Here is a 23,338-nt window from a genome sequence, read left to right as displayed (position 1 = left end):
AAGTAATGTTATTTTTTGGGGGGGAAACAGCTTCACCTCTATAGATGTTTGTTTGTTTGTTTGTTTTCTGGAACTTTCAGTCATATCACAAGATTTTCTTAGCAGACAGAGTTTCTGTTGGTGTCAGTGTTTACAACCATTGCCCATTTAATATCAATGAGACATGAATAAACAATAGAATTGGTCTGATCGTACGTTTCTGGTGGCCTGATAAATCAGTCACACTAGAGTAAAAGTGGGACGTCGATCTCCTTGCCATTAATGGTTGAACTGTGGGCGACCACTTTCGATCACGAGATGATCTCAGAGACAAGAGGCAGCCTGTCTCCAAACAATCCCAGTCCCGTTCAGACTGATTGCAATCATTCTCAGACATGATGGTGCAGGTGAAGGAAGACTGGCAAATAACACAGACAGTTCAGTCTGACTCAAGTTCCACCAATAAGTACAACTCACCCGAGATGTGTCTTTTTGTGAAGAGCGATTCGACTCACCTGGTTGCCACCTTGTTCTTGTTGTATTCCTGTATAAAAACATGGTTGCTAATTATGTCGCTATTTTTTTTGAGGAAATTCAGAATTTCTGTTTCAAAGCGATGACATTCCGGTTGTAGTTAATGTGAATTTCTGTTTGATGAGAATTTGAAACACATTTGCAATTTCTCTTGATCTATCATAAACAGATGGCACATAGTTGCCAACTCGACTTCACTCATCCATCCATCCATCCATCTTCATCCGCTTTATCCGAGGCCGGGTCGCGGGGGCAGCAGCCTAAGCAAAGAGGCCCAGACCTCCCTCTCCACAGCCACCTCCTCCAGCTTATCCGGGGGAACACCAAGGCGTTCCCAGGCCAGCCGAGAGATATAATCTCTCCAGCGTGTCCTGGGTCTGCCCCGGGGCCTCCTCCCGGTGGGACATGCCTGGAACACCTCACCCAGGAGGCGCCCAGGGGGCATCCTTGTCAGATGCCCAAACCACCTCAGCTGGCTCCTTTCGATGTGGAGCAGCACTACTCTACTCTGAGCCCCTCCCAGATGGCCGAACTTCTCACCCTATCTCTAAGGGAGAGGCCAGCCACCCTTCGGAAGAAGCTCATTTCCGCCGCTTGTATCCGCAATCTCGTTCTTTCGGTCACTACCCACAGCTCGTGGCCATAGGTGAGGGTAGGGACGTAGATCGACCGGTAAATTCGACTTCATTCAATCACAAACTAATAACAGGCTGACTTTGTCTCATTGGACTTTTCTTGCCATCTTGACACACCAATGTCACTTTGAAGACAGCAGCTGACTGAGAGTTGTCACAGACCTGGTCCCTGTCTTCAAAGGCAATGAGACAACAAATTCATTGCACAAGCTCTTAAAAATTTGGTTGTTCTCCAAGCAAAGTTTTCTCTAGTGTGACTTTAGCACAACATTCGTGATTCCTTCAAGTTACGCTTTGGTCTCTAATAAACCCAAAGCCTGTCTCTCTAGACTGTGTGAATCATACAGTCACTGAATGTCTGTTGCAGTTTAGTGCTGTCTTCACAAGGGAAATGGCTTTATTTAAGCTTTATAGCTGAAACCAACCTGCTCTAAGAAATGGCAATGAGGATACTGGTGAGACTGAACAAGAACGTTATAGATGAGTGTTACCACAAGAAACTACGAGCTGAAAGGCGATAAACATTTTATAAACTGATTAGAATATTACCGTTCTAATTTTTTCATTTTAAAAATGAGATGGCTGATTAAATTCTGGTTTCATAACTGGTTGGAAATAGTACATATAGCAGTTATTGTAGAAAGACATTTTTACAGCTTGCCCAGGGCCTGCCTTTGCAAATTTCTCTTTTTCAGTAGTGTCAGTGTATCTATCTTGTGGCATATATTATAACCAGCTGCAGATCTCAGATTCTCTTTTCCAAAATTTGTAGAGCAGATGCCATCACTAGTGATGTGCGATACCACTGATTTGCTTTCTGATCCGATACCAAGTATAATTCAGGGTGGTATCGGCGATACTGATCCGATATGATACTTTGTACAAAAACTTTTTTTGTACCTCAAATTATAGCTTCATAGTGATTACAGGACGTCAGATTACTTGTTCTTATCACTTAATAATGCAGAATTATCATACAGAAAACTGAAGTTGTGTGCCATTTGAGCATGTTGCCTGCCTGCAGCACTAAAGGACTCCTCGAGAGACGTCTGTCTTGCCCTAGCAGCACCTGTCTCCCGCCTCGTCTTCAGTTCGCCTCAACATACACTCCTCATATTCTGTGATATGATTTACTCTGAGGTGTTTGACGAGGTAAATGGTGTCGCCACAACACCTCACTTTCTTGCCACATGTATCACAAACCGCATCTTGGCTGATTGTGGAGGTAAAATACGTCCGCACATTACTCCATTTATGCCCAGCCATTGTTGTGAGTGCACACGCCAAGGGGCTGCGACACATTTATACAGCCGTATTTCGCACATGACTATTAAAGGCGGAAGAGGAAGTAGTTCCTTCCAATGTAGACAATCCAAATGATATAGTTTCTTTCCACTCTGTTCCTGTTAATGATAAACTACAAATTTACCCTACATTACTAAAATATCGATATTTTAATATGAGAATCGATTCTAGAACATAAATGACTGGTATCGGAGGAATCGATATTTCAGTATCGATCCGCACATCACTAGCCATCACTTCAGCGTAAAACCAACAAAGTGCACTCTCTAGATTTAGTGTTTGTCTATTCAGGCCCTGTGTGGAAACATGGTGGCACAACATTGCACTCTCTGGGGAGAAGACCCTTCCTTTGTAATCATGAGTGGCTTCCTCTTGCTCACCCATACTAAACCTGAAACCACAGAGCTCTCCACAGATTACACTTTCCAATTTCTCCCCTGCGTACTGATGTTGATTACACTGATGAAAGATAAATGTGCTGTACTTGTATCTTACATCTTGCATTACCATTTTTCTTCTGGTGATATACATAAGCGACGTCCGCGCTTCCCTTGCGCCGAACCCCTTTGATCTTGCCGAGGCCAACAGGGCAGACGTTGGAGTCGGTTGTCATTCCAAACAGTAAACAAGAGGCCAGCTGAGGTGTCCGTTTCATGCTGTGAGGACACCGAGGCAGAGACAAACATGATTTGATAGTGTTGCCTTCTGTTTTTTGTATATAAATAAAGATGGCACCATTTACTGGTTGCTATAGAAAAGAAGGTGCTGTGTGGTGACCAAATAACAGAGCAAGCGAGGAAGAAGTGGAAGATGTTTATTTTGCTGTTTGGAAGACAAAGTTTGAACAGAAAGCAGGATTTGAGCCGCGATATCGCACCACAGGTTGTGACGTTTTACAATGTGGTTATTTTAGCGTTTAGTTTATCGACTTTTATAGCGTAACATTCGTGAGAAGAAAAAGCTAATTTACACTCTGTTCTGGACTCTATTACCTTTGTGTCACCAACAAATAAGGAAGTCCTGATCTAAAATTCGATAGAAGGAAGAGCTCCTAGGAAGCCAGTGAAAGCTGATTAGAACAGGATGGCACCGCTTTCCTATCCCATCAGGTGCTAGCCCAGCACAGTAAGGAGCAGTTAAGCATTAGCTTAGCAAAGCGAAACAAACCCAGCAGTCTATTTTCCCCAAAGGAGAGAGTCGAGCTAAGGCAAGCAGAAACACGGTATTTCCCACTCAGTTCGTGGAGTGTGCCGCATAAGTTCCAGGAAGCCATTAAATGGAAAGGTGAGAGAGCATTTAACTGACACATTGTTAAAATGTCAATGGCATGTTTAATCACCGTTTCGTGTGACTGCGATGCCTGAGCACTGACAGATGACAGGAGCCATATGTTTGGCAAATGATTTAAGGAGCTCTCTCTGTGCTATCAGTAGACATTAGAATCAGTCCAATGGTGTCAGCATAATCTCACACACAGTACAGGAGGAGTCAATGCACTGCTCATTCTTTGTGTACAAAAAAACACTGTCATTTCTAGTTATTTCAGAAGTCTATCTTAATTTAAATTACAATTACATTAAGTAGTGATAATCTAATCCATCATTGATCACTGCAGATCTTCACATCAAGCTGAGAGGCCAAGATGAGCCACAAAGCAGCAGGGATATTTTAACTTGAAGCAGCTTTATCAGGAAGGGTAGGATTCAAGTACTTTATTGTTTCTTCTTTCTAAAATGAGAAGGAACAAACGATTCCAATGTGAGGATACTTTGAATATCGAGGATTTCTAAAGGGAAGAATATGAAGGAAGGGCGTTGGGGGTGTTGAGCTCTAGCTGAACAATTTTAAGTTTAACCTGAGATTCTGGTGTTTTGGGCAAAATAAATTTATATTTAAAAATCGATTCAGGATTTTAATGAATCGATATCATGTTATCCAAGCTCGAATCGATTTTAATCGATAAATCGATCATCAAAACCCACCCCTAAGTCATACTAGACCAAAGCAAACGTAATTAAGTAATTAAACAATAGATACGGATTTAAATAACGGTGACGTTCTTGTTTTTTCACAGTATATGATACAAGACATTGTATTTTATAATTACAGGAAAGTCTGGGCAATGAAATACCAGAACTTTTTCTGTAATTTTACACCATATTTCTTACAGATTTAACCTCCTACGACCTGGCGTCCACATATGTGGACATCACATTTTGGGTTGTATAGACAAAAATACTAAATACTACTAAATACTACTACAAGGGCCTGATGTGCACCTTCGAGGACATTATACTGCCACTGTTCTCTCGAAATTTAAAATGAATGTCCTCTTATGTTCATCTCATTTATCTCAGAAACAAAACTCGGGTAAAAAGAAAAATCTGGTAATTTTTTGTTTTTACATTCATCAGGTCCCAATCAGCCCAAATACCAAAGAGAAATTGAAAATGCATGCCATGAAAGAGTTCAGGTCTTAGGAGGCTAAACCCAAAGTGTTGCGCTGACAGATTTCTTTCATTTACTACAGAAGTAGAAAAACTGACACATGCTGTTGAACATGAACACATCTCAAGCGTATCATGAACGTGAAGATATCGCAACGATTAAATGTTCAGTTAAACTTGTTTACACTGAGAGAAACATTATATTTTAAGTGGTCCAGCCCAAAAAAATATACTGTATGTGGTCTATGATGTAAGATGAGTCTGACATTCCCGGTGTAAGATCCCGGTCTGCGATGGAACCCTTTCTCCAGGCCCTCACTTTTCACCTTGTTGCAACAGAATATAATTAGTTTTTAATGATATCTTCTAATTCTCCACCCGCATCACCAAGGACACAGTGTTTCATTTAGTTTCCGTGTGGGAAATCGCAGCAGTGAAGGTGACGGTGTTGTCAGGCGCACAGTAGACACCACAGCGCTGCTCACACTCTGCCTTCTCTGGACACCTCACCCCGGCAAAACTCCGCCACCTGCACATATGGATTGTGTAAATTAGCAAAGTCTGGAAACAAAGCTGCTGACAGCTCTGACAGCAAAATGAACACACTCCATGCCCCGATACTGCAGGCCAAGTTCACAATAACAAAACTCGAATTAATAAATAAATAAAGTTCACATATCATAGTTCCTCACATCTCAGGGGGCCTGATAGCACCGAGTGTTGCAATCATTCTGGAAAGTTGTAAAGCAGTCAGTTTAGTTGCTATAAACATGAATATTTCTGTGACACTCATGCGTAATGCTGCATGATTGATGCACTGGCACAGATGTGTGGACTGTGATGTATAAATGGAAGATTGCCTGGAGGTGTGCGTACACACGGTTTTATAAATCTAATTACCTTATTTATGCACATTATTTTCAGCATTTCTGCGTGTACACTTTTAGTATGGATCTTACACACAGCTTTACAAATAAGGCTGCTAGTTTTTCCCTGTATTTTTTATCATCAAACTGGAGTTTTGTGCTAATAGTCTTTTTGGATAGCAACTACGTTTTTGCCTGACACACCTCCCATGCAGGTTTGCTTTCCTACTGAGTTGCCTGCACATCCAGTCAAGAAAAATTGGGGATTCTGAAGACGTCATCTTTTCCTAAAACAGTCTGTCTTTTACAGGTGTAAGCTCATAGGTATCCGTTTTTTTTAAATTAACTAAAATAACAGCCAACCCTAGATGTGAGAACAGATCCTCTGACATCAACTTGCACCTGTTGATCCTCAGTGGCAATCTTAGGCTATATAATATTTTTCTTTATGGCCACTTTGTCACAGAAATCTGTCCTTTTCATGACAGACAGTCATGACAGACTACATGTCTACTACAACGGCGTGTGTGATACTGGGTGTCTTGTTCATTTCACACGTTTATCTTGCTAAACTCATTCCTCTTTTGTTTTGCCGTTGTTGCATTGGTGCAGCGCTTGGCAGTAAAGAAAGACTCACTGGCCAGTGCTTCTCTTGATCAACCTCGCAGAAGAGAAGGAAATGTCACGTGGGAGACGATATAAAAGTGGCCATCAGAGGGCGACTGCAATAAGACTTGCAGTTGTATTGAAGCCTATGGGACAACAGCCCTTGGCTCCGTTTCTCTCCCGGTAAACACATTCCTGATTAATTTATTATCTCATTAGCTGGATTCAGGTCTTTTTTATTTCAGTAATTATTAGAAAGGAGGATTATTCATGCTCATTTGCTTACAATGGCAACAGAGAAACTTTTAGCTTGGGGCTTCGCAGCAGGAATTCGCTGACTCGTTTTGTCATGGTTGTGACGTTCATATTCTAAAAGTCTCACGTGCTAGTATTTTTGTAAGGATATTGTGTAGCAACTTAGATGCAGCATTAGTTTTTTTGCCCACTGCAACACACTTTTTAAGAAGATACATTTGTAACTCCACCCATTTTAATTTACAGCCCCTGTGTCTGGACATAACTGAGTTTATTTTGTATGGTCTGAACCATACCAACCAGACAGAGCATACTGGATTGCACACAATATTTTAACAGCTCCAATTAAACCTCTGCTCTGTGAGAAAGCACACTTGTTGGGTGAGCAGATTCATTGTGTGGCAGAAAAAAAAAGTACTCCAGTCTTGTATACTTTGATGTCCCTCGTGATACGATGATACTGGCCCCAAAATATCCAGTTTGCACATACGTACTCCAAATGTGACTTAGCACTCAGATGTTTAGGATATAAATTTCCTTCCTCATGTGCTGCACTGATGTCAATCAGAATGGTCACCTAGATCACATGTGTTTTTAGGCTCTTTGAAAAGGAGGACATCATTTGACAAGGATGCTTTGCTATTTAAAGGGAAAAACGTTTCACACAGGTCGTCTTTGTATATATGCTGATATCTTAGTGTAGTGATTGGAAGGTTTTCCTACAGGTCCATGTCACAGATTGTGTGTTTCGGGGCAAACACTGATGGCATTACTGTAAAGGCAAGCGATTCTTTCTTATTCAACGCTAACTTGAAATACTTATTTACAGTAAAAAGTGGAAAAGTGTGTTTATTTGCAAGGACTGAGATCTGTGTGTGTGCGTACAGTTTGTGTGCAATGCAGTACAGACTCAGCAGCTCTGTAAGGTTAATAACAGTTTCCCCTAGAAGGTTCCTCTCTTCTCCTTTCTGCTTCGCACCTCTTCCAATCAATTGCCTTAAAACTAGGAAAAAAGTCTATCATCTATTGATGCAGTCCTTCTCTGCTCTCTCCCTCACCCTCCAGTGCCTCTCACAAAATAAAATTGTGTGGTATCTCCTCTTTGTGACCCTTCATTTGGCAGACAAATGGGAAGAAATGTAAGCTTGTGCCTCTCTCCCCTGCTGTTTTGTTCTGTTTTCTAATGTCAGTCTTTTTCTCCTCAAACCTTTACCCTTGTACAGATACTAAAGGTTTTTATTGATCTCCCATGAACCCCTTCTGACTTCAGCCTGATCCTTAAAGCTAAGCCTTTTCATGAAACACTGCACATTTAGTGTCCCACACACTCCAAGGTCACTGGAATTGTGTAGGGAGAAAGGCAGAGGAGTTTTTGTAGAGGCTGTTCAGTTTTTTTAAAAATATATATATATATATTAAAGGTGCCCTGTACAGTTTTCTTGTAAACAAAAAAGAAAGTTTCTACTTAAGGTCAGTATTACTGGATGCTTCTGTTTGCATCATGGATTCCAAAATCAGTGATTTTAGGCAAAGATACTTTTTGAATTTGATAAATATTTTGGATTTGTTTAATACATTTAAGAAGTATTCAGTCTCCGAATGATGTTCATAGATTACAGCAAAAATGTGGCCTTCTGTTTCTCCTTTTGCACACAGACACACAAGTTTGCAAAACTCGTTCTGCGGCTTCACGTGCCTCTGTAAATGTTTTAAAGAGCTGAGGTGAAGTGACTGTGCAGGAAGGTCTTTGAAAATCAGCACTCCTTGGTCTTCTTTGGTTCCCAGGCGGTGCAGTAGGAATCTTTCTACGCAAACATGCAAACCAGAGGCCTGAAGGATCAAGCGCTGCTTGGAGTTCAGTGCAGCTCTCCAGCTCTAGAGCAGCAAATACTGCCAGACTTAAATATTCCCACTACCTCCTGCTTGTCTCCTGTCATACACTACCACATTCTGTTTACTACCACAAATCTAAAACTGAATTCATCAGCAAAAATAACTTTTTTTCCAGTCATCCACTGCGAAGTGCTGATTTGTGTTCTCTCCTGAGAAGTGGTTTAGATGCATTCCTCATCCTCTGGGACCACAGTGTTGTTTTGACAGGATTTTTACTTGTTAGAGTTTTTGTCTCTTGATTTAGCTAATTACATATCTGCTGTAAAGTTGCTGTAGCATCTTTCTACAAAGCCGATATAGAGATTTACACTTCTGGATACAAGTGATTTCCCTAAAGCATGTTAGAGTGCCGTGCACTGACTCCCGTAGGAACCATGTGTCATGCTGTGATTTGATGCTGAGAAATCCCTTCTTTGCTGAGAACAACAGTTTGACTTCTGACATGTTGAGGGGCCCACTATCTCCATGCTGCTTAGTAAGCAATGTTTGGCTGGAAATGTGAAGACACATATTTATACCAGGTAAACAATGGCTGCTATTTGATTTATATGGAAAAGCCTCTCAGTTTTTATCCAAAAGATATTTTAGTGGATGGGATACAACTCACGGAAATCTGACTTTTTATTTGGTTTGCTCCACTGATGAGATTACACTTTACTACTGACATAGAATCAGTGTACCAACCTTAATAGTTCCTTTTTCATGTTTGTTTACATTGTTTCCTATATTTCCACACCGAAAAGCTGTCATATTTTCTATGTGGTTCTAGACAATTTGACTTCACAAATTCACAAATCTCCGTATCCGATTCACTCAATATTTATTTATTTAAGTGGTGCTTTTAAAGATTCAGAGCTGGAAGCAAGATACAAGAAGTGTGGCCTTGTAGGTCAGCAACAAAAGCCAGTGGGATTTGTGTGTAGCCTTTTGATTTAATGCATAAATAAGCAATTTTTTTAAGTTCATGATATTTACGGGTTTTCTTCAGCAAGAAAATCTCAACACACTAAAACTTTTAGGATTTTTGAAGTGCAAAGGCAGTTGGAAAAAGCTATACGAGCTACCACATGTATGGTACGTATGCACCAGTCAGGCACGACATTTAACCACCTGCCTAACATTCCCAGCAGAACATTTCCCAAAGCATCTTCCATTGTTCCATGATCCAGTTCTAATGCTCACCTGCCCATTGTTGCCACTTTAAGTGGTGGACGGGGGTCAGCACGGGCACCCTGACCGGTCTGCAGCCCCATATGCAACGATTTGATTTTACAGTGATTCACTGTAAATTCTGACACCTGTCTATCACAACTTTTCTGCAATTTGAGCTCATCTCTTGGACAGGACCATACGGGCCAGCCTTTATTCCCCTCAGTGATCTTTAGCCCCCCATGATCCTTTTGCTGGTTCATTGTTCCTTCCTTGGACCTTTGATAGATATTGACCACTGCAGGCTGGGAACAACCAACAGAGCTGCAGTCAAATCTAACACATCTGTTTGAACAACCTTGTTCACTTGTTCCCTGATATATCCCACCAACCAACAGTATTCACTTCACCTGTCAGCGGACATAATGTTATGCCTGATTGGTGTATATGTACATGTCATTGTCACTGCCATTGAGCTTGCGTGTTTAGCTTGATCATGTTGAAAGTCCATGACAACTTCTGTAGTCTATTGTTAGAAAATGTCTTCTCTGAGACATGAAAAGCTTAGAAATTCACACTTACGTCACAATGTAAGAGAAAACATGAAGAAATGTGTTTATTTCAGGCATCTAACCAAATAACAGATGGTGGAAAAGTGTGCAAATGCTAAGTCATTGTCGGGTTTAGGATTTACGCATGAAGCACTCTTTCGAATGTGTGTTTGTCTTTGAAGAGTCTTTCTACTCCGCTTTTCTACTCTTTCAGTCATTGTGTTGAGGTTTTACCAAATTTGGTCAGACAATGGCCCTACGTCATAAACAACCCCTGTTGTTTCTGATAGTGTATCAGTTTGAAATATTCATTGGCCATTCTCTCACTCTATCTCACAACTGTCCTCAGGGGAACAAATCACTAATGATCCCTTTTTTTCAGCCCAGTTCACTGCACTGTAATACTGCTTTCAGCTCCCGTTGCTTCAGTAATCCTAGTAAACAACCATACACCATTTGTCCCAACATCACCTACGCGAAACCTCAGAATCAGGCTGATGGATGTCGATGATTCTAATGAAAATTCGTCCCTACTTGGTTTATTTTGTATCCATTATGTGAGGAGTAATTTTTTTAAAATTAATATTATTATAGCATTATTCCTGATGCTGATGGTGTTCTCACAGTAGATTGTATTTTTAGAAAAGTGTAGCATTTTTGAGGATGATGGATTCTTTCACTCCAGGTTATATCTCTTAGTGAGTTCAACCGGTTGAGGGGTTAAGGCAAGGATGTCAAACTCATTTTACATCGTGGGGCGCACACAGGCTACTTTGATCTTAAGTGAAACTACTACTACCCTTGCCCCAACCGTCCCATAGTTATGAAATATAAATTTTAAATTTCAAAAATGCCCATTTTATTTTAATTATTTTGGTGTAGTATGAATAGGAATTGACGGCAGGGGGAAAGCTGCGTGACCTATGAAAATGAAAAGTCTGTGCACTTCTTCACATTTCCAAGACCTGTTCAGTGGCCAGATTAGAGCCTTTGCCTGTTCAATTCTGGCCCCCGGGCCAGGTTAAGGGTTCATAGCATTCGAAGCATTACTTGATAATGCCTATCTAATTGGTACTAATTCTATGCGTAAGGGCTTCCAAAATCACCAGTGTGAACGCATAACACAGTACTCACGATTATAACGATGTGAATTATTCAGTGATCATTGAACTATAGAAAATATCAGTCAAACAAGAGTGTAAGAGTTACTTTCCCCTGACACATCGGAGCGTCTGCTGCTCTGACCTCAGAGAGTCTTGGCAATACCGACTCCCATCAAAAATGTATTTTATTGATCCAAACCTTGTGTCACGAAAGTATCAGTGTCAGCTTGATAGTTAGACTCCATGTGTTCTGGGACTGCAGTTGCCCCATGACGTGCACCTCTTCTTATAAAACCCTCTCACATGGGTGTTCATATGGAGCTGCGCTTTCATCCCCCCTGCAGTCCTCGGAGGGCCTGCGTGTGCTCTGGCACTGTGCGTTTTAGCGGATCACTTTGTGCAGCAGCTCGAGTTACACGGAGCTTCGGAGTGCTCATGAGTATCTCTTTCACAGCTGTATTGTTGAACAGCTCGGTAAGCTCAGTGTGTTTGAAGGGGCTTTACACAGATTCAGTGGGAAAGCCATGAAGAAGGATTCGCTGACACACAAACACATTTGCAACAGTGCGCCTTCCCACAGTCCTACCACTGAGAGGTCCACAGTTGGAGGTGTTGTGGTACAGAATGGGGGAGCTGCGTGATGCTCAAAGCATCAGTGCATCCTCCACCTCACTATCATCCTCCTCTCCGGTTTTTCAGATGTTTTTTTTTTTCTTTGTAGATCTGTCTCTCGGCATCACTTTCTGCACCGTCTTCACAGAAATCTCATCTCGCTCAAACGCACCCACACGCACACAGACTCTTTCTTTTGTACATGCACACAATCACAAGCAGATATTCAAATAGGTCCAGACACACACTTACATATGCAGACACGCATTATTCAGCTAATGTCTGTGTCTGTGAGAGCCTCTGGTTAATAACTGTTTGTTCTCCTTTGCAGATGCTGGCTCAGGATCAGGAGACGATGGTAAGATTACTCACCTCTTCCTCCTCCACCTCCTCTAACTCCTCACATACTGCTTTTTAATATGCTGCTCTCTACCCACTGTGTTCCACAGCGCTGTATTTATTATTGAGTATGAGGGGCTGACTTCAATGTATTTTAATTTCATAATATGATAAACCAATTAAAAACATGTTCTCTGAACATCATTAGCTTCACTTATTATTTTATTCACGCTAACGTTTAATGTCATTGAATTCATGTACTAAAGCAAAACTTTATTTATAAAGCATATTTCATACCAGACAATTTGCTACACAAATGCACTAGTATCAAGACTGTAGCATGAGTATATACATAGAATAAATTAATAGAGAGATAAAACCAAGTGAATTAATAACATCTAAAGATGCAATAGTCAGCTGGTTTGGGATTATAAACCAATGCACAACACACGCAGAGTAGCATATGCAAATACTTATACACACACACACACACACACACACAGCCACATGCTCACATGTTGTTGGCATGGAAATGTGACAACACCGTTCACCAAAGTTCACTAAGATAGACTGGAGGGAGACAATCACCAAAACATGGACAACAAGAAAACTAAACAGCTGAATAACGCTCACACAGGTGAACTGGACATTTTAAAGAAGCTAACAAAGCCAAAGTGGCTAGCAGGTCACTAGCAGCTCATATCTATCAAAATCCTTATGAAACTTCTGTCAGCGATGAAAACCAAGCGAGAAAAAGCAACAGTAATATGTAAACATCATTAAAACGCACAAAATTAATAAAATGGTAAATAAAAACCAACAATACAGCAATAAAAAATATTAATAAGAACGGGACTAAACTACTGCAAGGTCCTAACAAATGTATTGATTGATACCTGATGAGTAACCAGGTGGTGCGTTCCTGATGACCTGCAGTAACGGGCTGGTTCAGAGAGATCCTACATGTAAACATGCAGGGACTATAGTGTTTTATTAATAAACTCTTTGTTAATAATTGTTTCTTGGGAAACAATTATGGGATATTATAAATGACTATCAGTTATTCAATAACTTTCAGCAAACAGGGTCACTTCTGCTGATAAACTTAAAAAGGATTAAGTGCCAACTTTGAGCTGCCTCTAGCTTTGTGTAGTGTTTTAGGCTCTTTTAGCTCATTGTTTTGGATTGATGGCTTTGATTTGCACTCGACCTGCTCATCCCTGTTTATTCATTTATTTATTTGATGCAACAAGTGGACAAAACAAGTGAGCATGGAGTCATGTTATTTATTTTTATTTTTAACATGCAGAGTAAACTTTTACTGGTAATGCATTTTAATCAAATAGCCATTCATGTATGGGAAACTGTGAGTTTACATAACGTGATGGGTGCTAACAAACACAGATAAAGATGAAGGAAGTGCTGTTGTGCATGTGTTTTATCTTTTGTCCTTTTGTTAAAACTGGACTTTTGTGAACAGGCTGTTCTCACAGCTGCAGTAAAAGATCATGTGACTGCAGCAGAAAATACATTTAAAAAACAGAACAATTGGAATTGTAACTGATTTTCAATCACAACTGATTTTTTCAAGTCTCAGCCAGATAAAGATTTGTATAATGTCCTAAAAAACTGGGAATTATTTGAAAAATTGAAAGTGTTTTTTTTTTAAGCAAAAGCCCAGAAATTACACAATCCGCCTTTCTAATCTCACACTGATTCATTTGACTACTTTTTTGTGCAAATTCGACAATGAAAGCCGGGATTTGCAGAGACGGCATGCTGGAGAAAGTCCTCATTTAGCTTTGTGTGCTCGTCTTCACAAAGCCGAGTGAAAGGGCGGAATGGTGGCCTGGGCAGCATTGCAGCTGATAAACAGTGGAGCTTGGGAAGAGAGTGACAAGTGTGTGAGAGTTGATTGCAATAAGATTGAGATGAGCTTATAGCCATGAGTGACTTTTTTATGAACAACTTTTGTGTAACTAATCACATAAACCCCCACCGTATTAATAACGTGTCTTTGAGCTAAGTCTCTAATTTGTTGCTTAATTGACTAACAAGATTCAACTCTAACATCAGCACAGACAGTAGTCAGGCTCGTCTGTCAAAACACGTTTGTACCCATGCATATATTTACACGCCCCACTCTGCAGCCTCTCTATCCTCCCGTGTGTTTGCCCATGCAGTTACTTCATTAACTCCGATGCATGGAGCTTTCCCAAGCATATATGAGAGGGAGAGAGAGATTGAAAAAGAGATTAGTGCCCCCCAAAAAGACGGCAGATAGACGGATGAACAAGCGGAAATGAAACTGGTGCTAGGTCAACCAGAGAGAGAAAGCGAGAGAGGGAAAGACAGATAGAGAGGAAAGATGGGGGTGGACAAAGAAATGGCCTGGGGAAAGTCGCAAAATAGATAACAGAGCAGAGGAAACAGACGGCGAGTGGTGTAGAGATTGAGGGAGAGGAGGACAGACAGCCCTAAGAAGCAGGAGGAAGGAGGAGCAAAATGAAACATACATTTTTATGCATGTCCCGTGAACACAATGTGCTTACACTTGCATGGGATTAAAGGGAAAAATGGCACGGCCAGTACCGTCGTGATTTGTTTGTAATGCCATGCATGCTCGGTCTATCTCTGAGCTCCGTTGTATAGACGATCACACTTCCTCGGGCTGTTTTTCGGCATTTCATTGCAAGACACCACCATAAAATCTGCAGTGAAAGAAAGCAGTCACAGGGTTTCTTTTCCCTTAATGCTCTCTGTGCCTTACAAGAACCAAAATAGCACAGAAGAGAATTCAATAACAAAACCGAGAATTTTTAGTCCTATAACGCTAAAAACTCTGAATCTGAAAAGCTGCACTTCAGTGGAAATTGGAAGGAATAGCTTATGTTAGTTTGCTCTAATTTACAGAACCATTGTTCCACCCAAACCCAGCGCTTGTTTACAGTAGTACATATATTATTTCTAGCCATAAAAGTCAGGTTAAAGGTGGCAAATGTTTTAGTTCACACGCCATTTACAGACCAATTTGATCAAGCTGGTTGGAACAGTAAACCACTGCATAAGACTCCATAAAGAAAAGTGTTTGGGTGCAAATTAGCACTTTCTGAAAACATTCACCTTTAATGAACCGTTTAATTACAAAACAGACTAACAGCATGAGATGTCTCAAGAAAAAAAAGTGCAGTTTCAACAATATGTTCTAGTTTTCCCAGCCAGCCTGCTGTCATTACTAAGACTCTTTGTAAAGAGAGCGGCTCTTTGGCTTCAGCACCTTATTGCTGCGCGGTATGGCAGGAATGGGTAATGTCTTTTTCAGTAAGAGGCTCTAACCTGACAGCAATTCAGAACTCTGGCTCAGGTTAAATTTACAGTTGAGGCAACCACTCAGATCCACTAATGTATTCTTACACAACACAAACCTTCCTGGTGCAAAACACAGTGCAAAGTCCACAAAAAGTAATGCTCTCCTTCTGTGAGTTTTTAGACTTTTCAAGGAGCCAAATTGGACCCCTTGCTGGTCCAGGTTCTAGTCTGCAGGTCATTTGTTTGACACCTCTGTTGACTAACGTTAGCCTGCTACAGGGCTTTAATCCGTTTTTCAAAAGCATTTCTCTTGCAATGCCATCAGAGACATTCGGTGTTTGACAATTATATTGTCTGCAGTGAAAAATAACAGCCAGATCCTCCGACTTCTGGATTTTACTTATTTATTTACACATCCATTAAGCGGAGAGTCCGCCGACTTCTTTTACCTCATTCAGTAAGTGCATGTTTAAAATTCATTTTACTTGTGGTAAAATCAGTCTGCTTGAAAACATTAAAAGTCGAGTCGAGTTTTCAACCAACACATCATGCAAATAATTTGTTCGACGGTTATTTATGTTAGTCTAAAAATGAAAAGAAAATCGTACTGATGCTGCGTGACATCTGAATAACAAAAAAGGACTGATTTGTTGCAGTTGCAGTCACAGGAGATATGTACAAAGTGTTCTCGATCAGTGACACTTCATATTTAAATGCACTGGTCTGCGTCATCATCATGCAGGTTTAATCTAGCGAGAGGTGAATATTTGAACCCAGATTATGACCTTTTTTATAACTAACCAGGTTGTTTTTGGTGCCTTTAGCAAACCGAGCAGTGAGTGGAAGCTAAGCAAACAGCAGTGTTCTGGCTGAGCAAACTCTAACTGTGGCCGGTGTATCAAGGTATTAATGCCAAATGACACCTACTGACTATCTGCAGCTTTAAGCCAAAGAGCAGTGCTGTGATAGCAACAAACTGATGCAACAAATAATGGTACAGCAGACTGAATAGTTTACGTATTTACATGTTTTATCTAAAGTTTAAGTATCATAAAGCAGAAAATTAAATTCAAAATAGTTACCCAACAGGACATCACTCCATAACATAGCATGACATACAGACTGCTACAGCGGGCTTTAAAAAGCTAATAAAAAATCTCATAAAATTCATGTGTCGTCATGAAAGAAATAACAGTATCCCAGCCAAAGCTACAGGAATGATTAGTGTAGCATCGGACGATCAAAAGGTGAAAGGTATAGAGTCATCGTTCACATATTTCTTTAAGTGAGACAGATTTTCTCTGAATATCCTCATGAAAGCTCATTAGAAATGTTCACCTTCCAAGACCCCTGGGCGGTTTAAAGTAGAAGCCTGAGAATTGTCCTCACTCTCAAAATGTCAGATAAATCTGACGAATCGATCATTCAGGAGGAAAAGAGACAATTAAGAAAAAATAGCTCAAGGGTGGAGAGGGTATTTGCGCAGTAGAGGAGGAAGGAGGGAAAGAAGAGGGCAAGGACAGGAGGAGGAGAAACACAAACACACCCTATAAAGATAGAATCATAGCAGAGGTCACAATAGATGGAGAGATACAGTAGGAGAGATGGAGGGGAGGGAGGAGCGGGATCTGCCAGAGGTGGAAGAAGATGCTGGTGTTTTATGAGCAGGGGAGAAGGTTAAAGCAAGCGGTTGTAAAAGACGGCTTGGACTTGTAAGAAGTCAGCAGTAGAGAGCCATCTCAGTGAAAATCAAATATATTTTAATGGCCGATGATAAATCTACACACATAAAACTTGGGTCAGCCAGGAAGTTGCCAGTTTCAGTGGCAATGTGGTGCGTGTGTGTGTGTGTGTGTGTGTGTGTGTGTGTGTGTGTGTAGAATGCAGACCAGTGGCAGTGCAAGCGCGGATGCATTCATGCTCGTCAGTGTGTGTTCTCCTTTGTGTTTGCTGTTTTTTTATCTGATAAGTACACAAGTCAACTGTGCAGGGAGATGCCCTCTGGGCACGAGTCGAGTCACATGGCCCCTTTAGTCAGAATCAGCCATTTGTCCAAATCAAATTGCACAGTGGAGAAATTGAATTGCGCTCACATGATCATGCAAGAACAAAGACAGAGCAAAGCCTTGAGCCTGAAAGATTTCGAGGCATCTCAACAGTCCAAGTATATTTTTAAAGAAGACAGACTATTTCATGCCGCTGGCAGATGATCATTTGTTAGAATGCCAAACTGTAAGAGAGATAAAACCTACTCTTGCATGATATCACCTCGAAAAAAGGAGCTGAAGTGTTGTAAAAGGGGGAAAAAAATACAGTCCTTATTTTTAGAACTGAAGCAGCACCACCTCTTGGATGTCAGTCCACCGCTTTCGTCCACACAAAAATATCTCCACACGATTTGGACGGGTTGGCTTGAAATTTCTTGCACGCAGCAGCTGATCACAAAATACCCGTTAGAAGTATTGACAGCTTCAGCAGTGGAGGTGGAGCGAGAGGTGGATTCTGAGATCAGCTTTAGCAGAGGGTGTCTATTCCAAAATGGGGTTTTTTTGTGTGTGTGGATGATCAAATGAGTCTGGTGGGCAGGTGCAGTAAAACATGCCCTCTGTCAGGAGGTGGCAGCAAGGAATTGACAAAGATGGTACTTTTCTTCTCTTAAAGGTTGAGAGGCAGTAATTCTCAGCAACAACCAGGAATGTAACAAATAGAAAATATCTATCTGCGCTACAATGTTCTGCCATTTTGCATGCAGGTCATAAATCTTATGGAACCAGGATAAGTCCTTCAGTTCTTCTGAAGGGAGAAGTACTAAAACAAACAGTTTTAGTACTTCTCCCTTTAAGCCACCTGTATTCTGATTAGCCACCCCCTGTAAAAGATGGTTTTAGTGTAATATGGGCAGAGCCATGTGCCCGAGATGATCATTTTAGGAATTCCCCTGTGAATAACATCCTCCAGAAACAGGAGTACAAAAAATGTCCAGAATGACTCATGAAGAAAATCTATTTCCGATTTATTACCTCGCTCATTATTTGAAACTGTGGCCATTTTATTTTAATTGTCCACCGCAATTTTTTTCACATAAAATAAGAAAAATCACAAGTTCCTTTTGATGCATTTTATTAAAAACTCTTTAATTTAATGTGGGCTAACAAGCAAAGCTTTGACAGACTTAACTGGCATGAAAGCAGCCTCCAGGAACAATGAGTAGCAACCAGCTCATGTTATATGTTGGTGTTGCTATGACAGATGCCAGCTGTTAGTATACAACCAATAGTAGTAAAATTCCAGTATATGATCATTGTGACTTAAACACTATAAGATGCAGTGGATTCTGTTGCACAGACTTGAGTGTCTCTCTTTGCAGTGCTGTTTGATGTGCTGATGTGACTGGCATGCAGCGTGAATGCAAACTATCTCCATGTTTGAACTTTAATGTTTTTTTTATTCCACAAGTTTCAGCAAACCCATCATCGGCCAGCATCTGTTGCACTGAAGGAACAGTAGAAAAGCACGTCCTGTCACAGTGTCAGCACTGCTGGCTCTGGCAGAGCTATAAAGACTCAGTGCTCAATACAGTATCTTTGCTAACTGGTCTTCAACACTGCAGCCCAGTCACTGCAAAACACCACAAGATGTCATTGTGCAGTAAAAACACATTGAAATTAGAGTTGTTTGCTTGCATAACATTTCTTAACTTTGTCATGAATCAATTTCTGAGGAGCACAAAACATTTCTGTTCTTTTCAGTTTATGTCAAGGACAGGTCATCTAATGCATCTTCATACAGGGAACGAATTTTGACTTTAATTATTCACTGTCTTTTTAAAAGACCCAAAAGTACATTAGGTCTATGCTTCACTGTGGCTTCTCCAATCCAATATTAAACAGTGAATTTTTGAAAAGTGTTTTTGTAGAGATAAAATAGTCCTCAGCTGGACCAGCAAGAATACTGGTTAGGAGTCAGCTGGACTCTGCTGCCTCGAGCCGCTAAGTCAAAGATTTAAACGCTGTCATGCTCTGTTAGCCACCGGCATTGTAGTGACCTAATTTCACCGCAGTTTCGAGGGTAACTCTTATCTGAATTAAGTGCTTTGTCAAGGTCAAAACAGTGTCCCATACCTTATCAGAGCCTGTTTTTTTTTTTCCCAGTTTGAATAGTAAAAAATGACTCCATTATAAGTCCTTAACAGCAGGGAGAGAGCATCAGGGCTGTCAGCACTGTAATTACCAGTATTTATGGGGCATTCTTCGAAGTGTCTCTCCTGCTTTTTTTCACCTACCTGCTTCTTTTGTGTGTCACTCTAATTATTCCCCGAGCTTTGTTTAGGCTCACACTTTAGAAGCACTTGTTCTGACAGTATCTTAGTAAACTCAGACTAAAACGAACTGAAATAAAATGAAGACAAAGACTGAGATAATAATAATAATAATGGATTGCATTTATATAGCGCTTTTCAGGGCCCTCAAAGCGCTTTACAGTTCCACTATTCATTCACTCTCACATTCACACACTGGTGGAGGCAGCTACAGTTGTAGCCACAGCTGCCCTGGGGCAGACTGACAGAAGCGAGGCTGCCATATCGCGCCATCGGCCCCTCTGGCCAACACCAGTAGGCGGCAGGTGAAGTGTCTTGTCCAAGGACACGACGACCGAGACTGTTCGAGCCGGGGCTCAAACCGGCAACCTTCCGGTTACAAGACGAACTGCCAACTCTTTGAGCCACGATCGCACGAGATGACAGTGTATACTTTCAGTTCTAATAGAAAATACACTGAATGGAAGGTCTGTGTTTTGTAGTTTTTGTCAATTTAGTCAAATCGCTCAGTACAGCAAGGACTTTTGGTGCGCGTACTCAGCAAAAATCAGTGGAAGACTGTTTTTGTGAGCTGAAATCGAAACGTTAACCCTAAAAACAGAATTTGAAGTACAATAATGCTGATATACTGAAGTTTGATTTGTATTTCTCTCTCCATAAGTACACGTGCCGAGCCTTGTCTCCACTCTTTGTGTAAAATGTATTTTTCTGAGTGTTGACTAATGAAAAGATAAACACTGCACTTGACTTAATTGAAATACAATAGTCTTATTGGGATAATTAATCTAATGATCAAACCCAAAACACTATGGATTTGCAAGCACTTCATTAATTTGAATTAAGGGCGAGGCTCCACTATAGTGCAATTATGAATTCAATATCAATTGATCTTCCTTAGCCGCTATGCAGCAGTGCACAGAAATGGCAACCCGAGCTGGGACCTCACATGTTTTACCGTTTATCATCCATCCAAATATTTTGCAGCAACATATCTTATCAACATGCGTGCAGGGCTTCTTAAAGTAGCTACAGCACACCCCATTAGGAGAAATGAAGAAGAATGTCTGCTCTGCCGATGTTGTCACTTTTCTCCATGTTGAAGCACACGACCAGAGGATGACCTCGTTTAGAAAACACAAGAATAGAACCAAATGAATCGGCGAGCAGCGGAGGTAAAGCCGCCGGCTGACCCGCGGTTCCCCCGGTAATTGTTACGTCCATTCCTGCTTCAGCAGCCTCCACAGTGACCAACCGCTGCCCTAGTCACACTGCTATTGCTATGGTAACCAAGTTAGAGGTTTAGGGAAGTGAGTAATCTAATCTTCCCACTTTGTGGTGTAGCGATAAGGCTCGCCACCGTTAGCCCACCCGTGTGTGTGTGTCTGTGTATGTGTGTCCTATTCAGTTATTCTGTGCTGCACAGCTTACATGCACAGACTCACACACAGAACCAATATGTTCCACCCTAATAGGCAGGTGAAAGCCAAGGGGCAGATAGGCATCCAGCCTTGTTGAAAAGTCTGACTCTCACTCAAGCTGACATTAAGTGGCACTCATTTATTATGAACCTTGACTATAAACAGGGGAGGTTTTGTTTCACTATTTTTACACCCTGGACATGTCACCAGTCGTTTACATATACATCTATAGACAGTTTATAATGTAAAGAGACTCGTTAACTTAACACACCTTTGTTTGGTTTGGTGGTGGAAGCCGAAGGAACTGCAGGAAATCCATGCAGGGACATGGAGGGCATGAAGACTCCACACAAAGAGAGCACAGTCGACCAGAAAGGCATGCTGATATTTTTTTTTTCTGCTGTGTGGAAACAGTGCTAACCACTGCACTGCAGTGCCACCGTAAAGACAAAAGGAAAATAATGGCACAAGATACCATTCGAAGGAAAAAAATCTCTCTTTTCTCTGAAATTGACACAAATGTGTTGTTTAAGAAGCCCAAAGCTCAAACCTGAACCCGGGGGGACAAACAATTTTATTCTGATGGCACAGATCAAAAATTATTTAGATTTATTTTAGAATCATTTTATTTTTCCCCAAACAATAGGATTTAGTTTTAAGGTTAGCATTTCTTTTCTCAGTGAGGACTCATTTCTCGTGCTGTCTATTAATTCATCCAGATCATCTCCACAGGGACAGCAGTTTAGGCAAACATGCCCACACCTCCCTCTTCTCAACCATCTCCTTTGGGTGGAGGTGGTCTGATGAGATGCCATAACCTCACCTCTGAGTCCCTCCCAAATCACTTATATTAACACCTTTAAAATAAGCTAATTTCTGCTGCTTGTATCTGCACTCTCATTCTTTTCTTCACTACCCACAGCTCCTGAGCACAGGGGAGGGTTTTTGCTGCACTTGTGTGGGTTTCATTCAGGTGTTCCAGCTTCCTCCCACAGTCCCACATGTCATGCATGTTTGGATAATTGCTGGTCCTAAATTGGTCATGGATGTGAGGTAGTTAGGTGCTCAAAGCGTAATGAACAGAGTGCTGTATGAGTGGTCAGTAAAACTAGAAAAGTGTTATATATAAATGCCAGTCCATTTCTGTTACTGCTGTACCGTCTGTCAGTGTCTCGCTTCACTCTCCGCTCAGTGATGAACGAGACCCTGAGATATTTGAACTCCCACACTTGAGTAACTCGAAGAGATTCTCATCCCTGCAAACTGCTCCAGAGTGAGGTGGAGGCTAAAGTGCTGTGAGTGTTTGTATGTGTGTGTATGCATACAAGCAAGAGAAAACTGATTTCGAAACCATGTTTTAGAGAACAAGGAAATCTCAAGTTAAAGTCACCCTACTAAAAGAGGCAAATCTAAAAAATGATCTTTTTGTCAGGGAGTATTTTTGCTTCACTCTGCAAGATTGAATCAGTGCAGTGGATAACGAAATCAAATTTTCCTTTGCAGTCTAATTTATAAATGAGGAAATATTCTTTTTCCCTAGATCTGTATCATACTTGGACTTTGAAGAGACATTTGCCGAGAACTGGGCCTTTCCAGAAGAAAACAACGCGCTATTTGTTACTGCAGCAGATCAGCACTAATGTGTGGTGACTGCTCTGGTGTGTTGAGGGTGAATTAGAAATAGCAAAGTGGTTCTTGACCAGTCTAAATATAAGAAAATTACAACTTTGTTTATAGAATTCTATTTTTTGTCTTCTGAGAGTACAACCTCACATCATTCATTATTTGAACCACAACGGCTCCAATAAGCTGCTCTAGTTAAATGCCCGAAACATTTTATAGTAATGAAGAGCTGCATATAAACTGCATAAACTGACCATCTCCACACTGACTGTGACTAATCTTCCAGAAATAACATCGAGCACATTTAGTGATCGTGGCGTGGTTTGTTTTAAAGTGCGACTTTCATGTAGTAAATCAGAAAGCACCGCAAGTGAGTTGATCGATCAGAGGCAGGGG

At 41.0% G+C, this 23,338-nt stretch overlaps 1 protein-coding gene across 1 annotated transcript in view; it reads left to right on the top strand.

Moving 5' to 3' along the window:
* tmeff2a (transmembrane protein with EGF-like and two follistatin-like domains 2a) overlaps nt 1-23,338 on the top strand; it is a 135,941-nt gene that overhangs the window by 60,436 nt on the left and 52,167 nt on the right. The window contains exon 4 of the mRNA XM_006793694.3: nt 12,267-12,293. Within this exon, the coding sequence (XP_006793757.1) occupies nt 12,267-12,293 (27 nt within the window). The remainder of the gene's footprint in view (nt 1-12,266; nt 12,294-23,338) is intronic.

This window comes from Neolamprologus brichardi, chromosome 16 (assembly GCF_056152115.1).
Source record: "Neolamprologus brichardi isolate AB-2024 chromosome 16, ASM5615211v1, whole genome shotgun sequence".
NCBI lineage: Eukaryota > Metazoa > Chordata > Actinopteri > Cichliformes > Cichlidae > Neolamprologus > Neolamprologus brichardi.
Note: the sequence above shows the minus strand (reverse complement) of the source record. Positions and strands in the feature narration are given on the sequence as shown.